Source organism: Astatotilapia calliptera, chromosome 14 (assembly GCF_900246225.1).
Source record: "Astatotilapia calliptera chromosome 14, fAstCal1.2, whole genome shotgun sequence".
In the NCBI taxonomy this organism is placed as follows: Eukaryota; Metazoa; Chordata; class Actinopteri; order Cichliformes; family Cichlidae; genus Astatotilapia; species Astatotilapia calliptera.
The window spans coordinates 11,451,194-11,462,245 of NC_039315.1; the positions used below are offsets into that span (position 1 = coordinate 11,451,194).

At 39.4% G+C, this 11,052-nt stretch overlaps 2 protein-coding genes across 2 annotated transcripts in view; both read right to left on the bottom strand.

Moving 5' to 3' along the window:
- The window catches only part of nxn (nucleoredoxin), a 71,244-nt gene extending 64,960 nt beyond the window's left edge, over positions 1-6,284 (bottom strand). The window contains exon 1 of the mRNA XM_026192667.1: positions 5,643-6,284. Within this exon, the coding sequence (XP_026048452.1) occupies positions 5,643-5,951 (309 nt within the window). The 5' untranslated portion in view covers positions 5,952-6,284. The remainder of the gene's footprint in view (positions 1-5,642) is intronic.
- A 931-nt stretch (positions 6,285-7,215) lies between these two features.
- Positions 7,216-11,018, bottom strand: txndc17 (thioredoxin domain containing 17). The gene is made up of 4 exons (XM_026192673.1): positions 10,744-11,018; positions 9,074-9,155; positions 7,854-7,929; positions 7,216-7,730 (listed from the first exon to the last, which is right to left on the bottom strand). The coding sequence occupies exons 1-4, from the start codon at positions 10,886-10,888 to the stop codon at positions 7,662-7,664; spliced, it is 372 nt and encodes a 123-aa protein (XP_026048458.1). The 5' UTR covers positions 10,889-11,018; the 3' UTR covers positions 7,216-7,661.
- Between the last annotated feature and the right edge of the window lie 34 nt (positions 11,019-11,052).

Below are 11,052 nucleotides of genomic sequence, written 5' to 3' on the forward strand. Positions count from 1 at the left end.
TTAAGATTTGGTCGTGCAACCTACACAGGTGAAATGTTTTAAAGTAAGAATCAGCTCATTCACTTTAATTGCATAGCCAACTTCATACCATGTACAGGGCGATATGACCAAAAAATATTTATCACGATATACATTTGATAATTTGCGATAATGATAACTGACGATATAATTGACACTAGACAAAATGCTTTACAACTCCACAACTTTATTAGTGCAAAAAACCCCATCAATGTATTTTCTCTTAAACAAGCAGCTGTTTTTTTATGTGCATTAAAGTTATATAAAAATGTAACAGTGCAAATTCCTTGCTGACAGTTTAACCAAAAGGCATTTCCAGTGGAAACTGGCCGACACATCCTCAGCATAACCATGTATAATATCCACAAAACTTAAAAAGAGGTTATAAACACACAATACAGTAATATTATGTTGAAGCACAGTACGTATCACGCCGCGAGGTGCCTGCCTAATATAGCCGTAATGCTCCGACAATCCATCAAGCGGTGCGGCTTCGTAGCTTAGCAAAGTCGTACTAAAACATTTGACAGATTTTCGAGCCCCATGTACGACATAAAATTGTTTCGAGGTCAGTAAACACAACCAGAATTCATAAGGCACACGGGATTATGAGGGGCACTGTTGATTTTCAGAAAAATCAAAAGGATTGATTTTAAGTGTGCCGTATTTTCCAAACAACGCGGTAATAACGACGGACCGCTAGCATGCGCTACCAAAAATAGTGCTTGGTTGTGTATCTGACGCATGAAAGCTAAACCAGTTCCACACCACTGAAGTTGCAGCATTTTTACAAACCAATTCTGGTTCATCCGTTTCATTTAACGATCCACTTTCGCTCTTCTCATTCTGCGTTGCCGCCATGTGCGTATGTAAACATAGGCACTGCGCATGCGCGTTTTACCCATATTCTATCGCGATATTTCATTTTCCTATCGTTGCCCAAAATTACACCGGTATTACCGTGAACGGTATGATATAGCCCAGCCCTACCACGTACTAAAACCTCTAATGAAGAAATCTAAGACGTACGGATTAGGCAAGGCAATGTGCAGACACTTTTGTCAACCTTCTCACATTTGCTCCATCTGTGTTGTTTTTTAGTTTTTGTGCAAGTCATCTTTGAGTTTGACACATCTTGACACATTTAGTGATGGCCTTTTGCTTTCACTTATAGTACAAGTTTAGGTCAGTTTATAAGCTGTTTCATGTATCGTATGCCAAGCTGTTCAGGAAGACTGGGCCAAAATTTGTGATGAACACATCTCTAAATATGACATTTAACTCTCACGGTCTCTCCGCTGCGAATTTTCCACATCACAGAAGCCTCAAAAATGTCCCAGTATTAACCCAGACCAAAACAGAAGACCTCTACAACACAAAGCCACAGAAACCAAAGGCAAAGCTGATCAAGAACAGAGGATTACCACCTGCAGATAAAACAGTTCAAACCACTCTTTCAAGCCACTTCTTTGGTTACAGTGAAGGATGCATGATGGGCAGGGTGCAATTCAGTTTTCAGCAGACCACTGACATACTGATGAAAGGTGTCCTTAGCCCCACTCTGAGGCTCCTTGCACCCTTCGCCCCTGGCTGCGAGCCGAGCGAGCGGGCGTCCTGCCTCAGGGGGCCAGCCACACAGCAGAACCGCCGACCAGGAGGAGTCGAACAAGAGGCCTTTCTCTCCCTGCGATGTGATCCTCCCCCCTCTCACTCCTGCAGGAACGACTCTGGCAGCATCTCAGCTTGTTCTCCCCCTTTAGTAAAGTTGGATTCTCAGATCACTTTGGCCATGGCTTCAATTCATTTACATGCAACTCTCTGTCTCTCTGCTGCTGCTGGTGCACAAGTCCATGTAAGGCAGTGCCAGCAAGTCAGACAGCTGGCCATCTCTGAACAACAGCAGACATCCATTCACTAAGAACTCGCTACTCGAGGGTCTCTCAAAACGAGCACAAGTGGAGAGTCCTCTGTGCTGTTTAGAAACTGTGTTGTGAACCCGTAGCCTGACCACCAGCTCAAACAAAGCTTATCAAACAAAGCATACACAATTATGCAGTGTATAACTGACCCGAGCGTAACATTTATAAAAAGCAGACACGCACATGAGGGGAGAGCAAAATTAAATTCATTCATTTGGTACCAAGATATAATGGCTAATTACACTTCTCAGTACATTCATATTACGAAACCACCAGAACAACATGACAGTTTCACCTTTTTCTCTCCAAGGACAGATTAAATAAAGACTGGCAGAAGACTTTCTTTACTTTCTGCATTTAATCAGGAATATTATCCTTTCTTGATTAAATAACAAACATTTCCTGCAACGGGAAGGCCTGGATAAGTCCTAAGTAAAAGAAAAGGGGACAGCCTCCAGAGACAGGGAAGGAGCCAAGTCAGTACAAGGCAGAGGAGTGGAAGCAGAGAGAGGAGGAGGAGGAGGAGGAGGAAAAGTACAATTGGAGATTCTGAGGTGGGTTAGACGGCTCTGAAAGACAGGGCTGAAGAAAAATTGCATCCTTCGCCAGGAGATGAGTTCCGCCTGCATCACGTCAAAAACAAACCGGAATGGAGGGCTGAGAGGGCCACTTAGTCTCCACAGGCCCACAACATCAACAAAACCCACCACTGAGTCAACATCACTCACCCATTAGGTCTGCCTGTGCCTGTCTATGGTACAAATAGTACTGTGATGTTCTCGTTCAGATGTTCTGGCACATCACGAGCAGGCGATCTTCCTGTGTTACTCAGAGCCAAATGAGAGGTTTTTAAAATTGCCTCCGTTTCACCGCCAGCTAACTTCACACCTGCAAAATGTGATTCTCGCACTTGAATCAGACACAACTAATAATAACTAAAACAAAGAAAAATTGTTGCATTTGGGTCCTCAGCTGACCACCTTCTGTTTAATCAAAGCACATAAATCCCCACACAATAGGCTGCTAATTATGGCTGCAATTATGTTCATTATCATTTAATCTCCTCATTATTTGCTGTTTACTTTTCAATTAGTCCAAAAAACACTTTTTGGCAAACAAAGAAAAGAAAAGTAAGAAAAAGAGTGAATGAAATCCATTTAAAATTCCCTCGGAACAAGTTGAGGCTTATTTTATTCAACCAAATATATTCGGTGTGCCTCCGTGCATGACAAAGAACACCATGAAATCCTTGTGCTGGAATCTTTATTTTTTATTTTATTTTATTATTTTTTTGGGGGGGGGGAGACATTCAGTCTATAATCAATAGAGCTGCAGATTAATTAACCATCTATCAGAGCTCAACTGATTACACCAAGAAAACCCAGAAGAGAAAGGGAAATGAGCCATTTCTGAACAAAAACATGCTGCCAGATCCTCTGAAGATAAACATCTGATTAAATGGAAAAGAGACTGCTGTGTAAGTGAAGGCAGGAAAACCACCCTGTAATGCTATAATATAACTTGGATGCCAGCATGCACGAATCACAAATTAACTAGTGCCTGATAACAGATAACAATGCTCTGCGCATTTCTAAAGTCATATTTATAAGACTCTGTTAGTACAGTGAATTATGACGAATGTGTGGAGATGAAACCCAAACCGAACGAAGACTGCAGGCCTCTGCAAAAATGAGATAGACAGCTGTATTGCAATATTCTCACAAGGTCTGGGCAGCAAACAGACCACCAATTAGAGCACGAACAATGCTTATGTTGATGCCACACATATTTTCCGCTTGGAGTTACAACACAATAACACTGCACTGTGGACGTGCTCCGCCCCAGACAACAAGACAACCCCCACCCCCCTGTCATCACTGCACCTTATTCACGTCTGGACTTCATTATGAAGTGTAACGGAAATCATCATTGGCAATTTGAAAGAATTTACGAGACAATGATTCAATCCAAGTCATGCCTCGTGGTCACAAAGAACGGTTAGGGTTATACATGGCTAAGCAAGGCACGTCTTTTCTAAAACCAATACGCACTGTTAGGACAAGAAGCAGATTTTAAACATTTTAGACCACCGTGGTTTTACGTACACACCGCCTGACGTGACTGATGCTAAACTAGATTACATCGTTTTTGCTGTATGGTTTTCCTAAAAATATTTCCTCTTATAGGCATCAGGCCTCACCTTTAAAATAATAATATATATTTTTTAAAAACAACAAAAAGAGAAATGGTCACAGACCTCTTTATTTGGACAATCTGTTATCTAGTCTAGCATCTTTCTTTGTGAGCATCATCAGAATTCACTGACACGCCTGACTGATGCCATGCAAATGCAGCTGAGCATGGTGTCTTTGTTTATGCCTCATCTGCAATTACATTTAGATTCAGCAAGGATGAGACCTGTGCTGCGAACTGGACACTGGCATGGCCCTCTGGCATTCTGCAGTGCACACACGACATATGCAACATTGTCCTCAATTCCATTTTTCTAAGAGTTGGATTTATTTTTCTGGAGCTGTAGATAGCAAACCTCTACCATGATATATAATCCATAAGACTTTTATTTTTGGAAAGGAAGAATATATTTGAATAAATCATTTTTCCTGTCAGTTTTTGCAATTAACAAAAAAAAAAAAAAAAAGGATATCTATCCCAAATAATAAAACTCCTTGAAAAAAACAAACAAAAAAAACTAATTAATTTTTTTTTTGGCTTAAAGTCATTTACACAGAGAGAAATTAAGCAATTTAATCCACACATCCATCACAAAATACACACCTAAGCCTCTCAATGTACACAAACATTAAAAATATAAAAGTAATTACTAAGTCAGGGAAATCAAAGTAGTCAGAAATCTTCAAAGCACTGCTTTGCTGACATTCTTAGGAAATTAAGGAAAACTAAAGATGAAATGATAGTAAAATGAAAAAACAGGCCTTCTCTGTGTACAGGCCACACCTGGATAATATGATAGAATATAAAATAACAACACTGCTGTGATGCTCAGTGGAACTATGCTTCTGCAATGACTCTCTGGTCAAAATAGGAGCCAGTGCAAAGTGAAGAACCAAAAAGAAGAGAAGCCTGTTATCTTTCCTGTTCATAACTCAAAAATGTCTAGACTGGCACTTTTAAGATATATTGATAAAAATCAAGTCAAAGGGCAAGAGTCCATCCTTTTACTCTAAGTGTTTATTTTTGTTTGTTTGCTTTTTTTAAATTAAAATGGTTGAAATGTGGTTTTTAAAAGTCACATTTCAGTTAACATTTCTCACATATTTTTGTGGAAAAACTGACAATTCAATAATGTATGTGTCAGTTAAAATAAACAGCTGATTTTATAGTTTAAACACACACACGTACGCATACGTTAGTGTGTGATAGCTGTGTGTTATCAATAACGAATCCCAGTTACAAGATTTCTACAGAGAATCTGAAGATGATCCCATTTGTCCCACTTGAATGAATCTGATTAAAATAAGTCGATGTAGGACAAACCCAATTCATGACCCAAATTAAAAACTACACCTGTGCTCCGACAGAAGAAGCAGACATAGCCTAAATGTGTAGGGTTTTTTTAAAAATTATTTTTCCAGGGTCTTTCAACCCATGTACAACACAGAAACCCCCCTTCAGACACTAAGCCCTGCTTCGGCTGCTGCTCTTCATCACCGCTGCCCATCTTACCTTTTTGTGTCTGTCTTTGAAAGGTAACGCAGGCCATGGCATCTCCTGCAAAAAGTCTTGCCAGTGTTTCTGATCCGGATCAGACGAGATGAAGACGATTTCCAATTTGTCCTTATGTTCAGACGTCTTTTTGAACCTGCTGTAAAACTCGCACAGGCTGCCGTTGAACTGCTTGCACGGGGCGTTCAGGCTGCATCCGAAGAAGAGCCCGACCAGGGACAGCTTCGCGCCCAGAGACTGCACGTCCACCTCGGCTTTCTCGCTGTTGACGAGCCGCTCCCCGAGTAGACTCACCAGAAACTCCGACATCGCAGCGTACAGTCCTCGAACACACAACGTTACCCTCAGCCGAAACCGCTGTACATGTAACCGCTATGTTCAAGCGACACCCAGCACTTCCTCCACCTCCAATTTGAGGTTTTAGGTGAGCTCCCAGCCCCGGCGAGGCGTTGCGGTCTCTGTGTTCACCGCTGCTCGTCCTCCGGTGCGAGCGCTGTGCAGGAATGCGCTCCGCTTAAATCGCCCTGACTGCAACAGCGGTTGCGCTCTTTTAAGAGAAAAGCACACAATTTTGTCACAATATTTATCATTCTGTTTGTAAGGAATCCACTTTAATCAATTTATGGATTTCAAATGCAATAAAAGCTGCACTTGCAGCTGAATTGTTTTAATTTCCGAGTTTATGGGTTTCTTTTTTAATTTTGTTAATTTTGTTTTCAGAATAATAACAGCGGTTTTCCGGGCTTGACCTCCAGAATCGCATTAGTCTTGTGTTTGCAAACATCATTAAATTTGAGTCGATTAATTTTCTTTAGACAACTGTAAATAAAATTCTACTCATTTCTATTTAGACTGGGAGTGAGACTAAACTCAACTCCTGTGGATGTGCTGCCACCTAGTCCTCACAAAAGAAAACAAGGGTCAGTCACATCACACAGAAAAGTTCCTATCTGATCCCCTCGCAGTCAGCTGATTCGTAATTACAACAGCTTTAAAATAAGTAATTCCAAATTTTACCATTTACGTTTGCTACAGCGAGTGATCAGAAAACACGGAAAACAAAAAAAAAGTAGCAATGTTTTCTTCTGTTGCTGACATCAAGTTTGTGTTGAAATATTTAAACGAATAACTACTAACTGATCATTCTGAAACAAAAAAGAGCTTTTGGCTTTAGATCGTGACAAATGGAGTGGGTTTAAATTGAATTTGGTTCCAGTTTCTTAATAGATTAAACATGCTTTTCAGCCTGGAAAGATCTGATGTTGGTAGCTAATGTAACTATTATGTTATGGGTGTTCCAGAGTGACAAAAAATAAAATAAAATAAATAAAGGAAAACTAAAAAGATCCAAATTTTAAATCACCCTTGCACTTTGACGAGCTCTATCTCAGACTGTTTTTTGGAGTATGACATATGAACATTCATTATCTTGCAAAAGTTATTGTATGACAAAAATTTACTGATTCTGAGGGTGTGACACTCACTAATTTTCCATAGAATGACTCATGAAAAGTTCTGGCACAGCTTCAGCTATTTCGAAGTTGCATAGAAGATGAAAAACAACTGAAACACATCGTGTATGTGAACTTTACCATGTATATCCATCACCCACAACAGCACAACAAAAACATGGTCAGACATATGTGACAGATCAAAAGAGGAACCCAAAGAATAAGTGTCACTCCATTTAAAGCCACAGCAACAACAAAGTTAAAGAAATCAATAGTCACAATAATAATAAAATAAAAATATTAAGACAGATTCACCACAAACTAGTGTCCACCAGTTCATCACAGAATCCGAGTACTAAGATGGTAGCAAGTAAAGCGTGCATCTCATAGGCATTACCTAAACAAGTCAGTATTGTTTTAGGGGCAAACTTAAACAAATTCTGGTTTCTATCAGAATCAAAGTGGGAGATATTTCACTTTTAAATTATATTTGGGGGGGGGGGGGGGGGGGGGGGGGAGTGCTGAAATGTTGAACTTTTGTTGAGTGATGAAAGCAGTGCAGTATTCCTCAGTCCTCGGTGAACATCATCTTCACCAGGTCTGCTTTGAAACATTCCTCCTCCACCAACTTCTGAGGCTGAAACAAAGATTACACAGAAACGACGCTTAACATTACAGAAATATCCAATATTAGCTGCCTTATTAAACAAATAACTAACTAAATAAATACATAAATAAATAAAGGTAAATGCATTCTTACTGTGCCATATCGCAGCAGTGTGGGAACTCCAGTCAACTTCAGTGTCTCCTTGAAATCGTTCTTTGGATCCTTCCAACTGGAGTGAGAAAGACATTATTAGGAAGCTTTTAAAAGTTAACAGTACAACATTTAATAACATAACAAGACTTTGGACTATGCATTGAAACACATTTTTACATTCATGTGAACAAATGGCTCTTGGGAGGCAAAAAAAAAATTATCACAGCAAAAACGGATATTGCATATTTGCACAGCATACTGTTTAAACAGAAACAGTAAACAGTTATCAATAACAACTCTGTCTTTCTCACACTGCAGATAAACTTTGTGCTTCCTTACTGCTTCCAGAAAAATTAAAAGGTTAAGTTAAACTTAATTAACTACTGAAGTGTTTCCATTCCTGGTTCTTCCAGACCGCATGTGAAAGTGTCTTTGAGCAAGATAATAAACCCCCAAAACAGCACTCAGTATATCATTAATGTGCATTAGTGTTTATAAAAGTGGTTTGAGTTGGTTAGAGCGGTCAATAAGACTACAAAAGTGATTTATGTATGCAATACACAATGATAACACTCCATTCACATTAGGGAATAAAACATAAGCAGAAGTAGTATGGTTAGTTAAAGCAAACAAAGAAAATAGCAAAAGTAGCAAAGAGTTAAAGTCTCCTAGTATAAAACACATGTAAAGGTTCAGAATGTGCCTCAGCCCACTCTGAAGGTACACAGTACTAGAAACCAGTCTTCTCTAGTTTAGAAATTGGGTGGGGAACTTTAAAAGCCAGTCTCTCCTGTAAACTGGGCTCGTGATAATGAGAGCTCATCGGAAGATGTTAAATATCACAGCACTTTATACCAAAGAAGAAATGTTTAACTGGCTCTGTGGTCAGCTGAAGAAAATGAAAATATAAATTCTGATCAGAACAATGATCGGTTTCAATTTCAATTAAATTACATCATGTTTCATGTATCTTTTAATTCTATATAACTTTACAACGGAGATTCAGTCAGTTACTATCAAGCTTTTTTGCCACAGTAAAATCCTTTTATTGACAGGTTACCTGCGATTCTCAACAAGTAAACATGAAATAAAGCTTAGTCTGTTAACTGCACCATGATGTGCTATAGTCGTGACAGCGCGTGACATTTGTGTGACTAAAGAGTTAGAAATAATAACAGCTTCTCACAACATGCTGGAAAAAGGAAGCATAAAATACTGACTAGGCTCTTTCTCCAACTTGGCAGTAGATGAAAACAGAGCCCTCCGGAAGGTGACTCAGCTGTCCTCTTACAACTGGCTCGGCTGGAAAGGTAGAAGTCACAGGATGAAGCACAAAATGCTCTTTATGCAATTTTGATAAAGAAATGCTAAGAAAGAACTCGACTTGTTATTTTTCAATAGTTCTAATCTCAACAGCAATAAGCAATGTCGTTACTTTCCTGTTCATTTTAGACAAATTTTCCATCCATAACAATCACATTTGTGAAAAAATTTAATTGTTATATAACATTTAAATAACACTGTCACATTCAAAAAAGACAGAATATATCCAAACTCTTCATTTCACCTGGTTAATTAAAACTTTTGTGTAGAAATGATTTACTAAACCACATACATACATACATACATTCTGTAATTTCAATGCACATACACTGGTCACTTTATTAGGTAGATCTTGCTAGCACAGGGCTGGACCCTCTTTTTGCCTACAGAGCTTCACTATTTTTGTGGCATAGATTCAACAAGGTGCTGAAAACATCCCTCTGAGATTTTGGTCCATATTGACTGCATAACAAAGTTGCTCCAGACTTGCAGGTTGCACATCCATGATGCAAATTTCTCATTTAATCACATTTTATGGTGCTCTGTTGAATTGACATCTGGCGATTGGGGAAGGTGACTTGAGTACAGTGAACTCAGCGTCAAATGCAAGAAACCAGTTCGAGATGATTTAAACTTTGTAACATGGTGTATTGTCCTGCAGGAGGCAGCAACCAGAAGGTGGGTACACTGTGGTCATAAAGGGATGGATGTGCTTACTGATTAAATGATACTCAGCTGGTACTACGGGACCCAAAGTGTACCAAGAAAATATCCTCCACAGCATTACACCACCATCTGCCCGAACCTTTGATACACGACAGGATGGATCCTTGCTTTCATTTTTTATGTCAAATTCTGACCCTAAGATCTGAATGCCACAGAGGAAATTGAGACTCTGACCAGGACACATTTTTCAATCTTCTGTTGCCTGATTTTGGTGAGCCTGCGTGAATTATAGACTCCCTTTCCTGTTCATAGTCTGGTCATCTGCTGCTGTAGCCCATCCCCTTCCAGCTTTGATGTGTTGTGAATTTAGAAATACTCTTCTCCATTCTATAACTGTAGCAAGTGGTTCATTGAGTTACTGCTGTCTTCCTATCAGCTCGAAGCAGTTTGGCCATTCTAAATCATTTTCACCCAGAAATCAGCCCTAATCCTCTGTAAACCTTAAAGTTGGCTGTGCAGCAAAATCCCCAAAGTTCAGCAGTTTCTGAAACACTCAGACCAGCACGTCAGGCAACAGCAAAAACCGTGCAGTATTTCAGTATTTAAATCACCTTGTGTACAAAACAGAGGCAGGTGAGTGTAAAATCCTTAAGTAAACCTAATTTCTTATATGTAAACCTAAACTGCGTTAAATACATAACGACAGATTAATGTCTATGCTTTTACTATATAATATGCCATTAAAAGAGTGCACTATCACTAACACTGTAGCCAAAGCTAAGTCAAGCAGCATTTAAATATCAAAGTCTTTAAGACCAAAAAAGTCACGACAAAACAGTGAGAATAGCAGCTGTGGCTGTAAGTTGCGTAATATATCCAAGTATAAGATTTCTGAGGTTACCTTTGACACAATCTGGACACCAGCTCTTTCCTTGCTTGTCTTTATCCCCTGAAAAGTAAGCAAAAATATCCTTCCCTTTTCTCTCAGACACAGCCCGACAGAATTCATCATACCCGTGTACATTTACTTCTTCGTAATGGGCCATTATTTTAACCAAAGCTAATGTGACAAAGCACAAATTTAAACTGCTAAATTTAACCCGTGCTGCAAGTGTAATAATCAATGCAGCTTCTCTGAACTTTGGTCCTGGTAGCAATACTCTTAAGTCGACGCCTACTTCCGGTCTGTGGAAAAAGTTCTTAAAGTAAC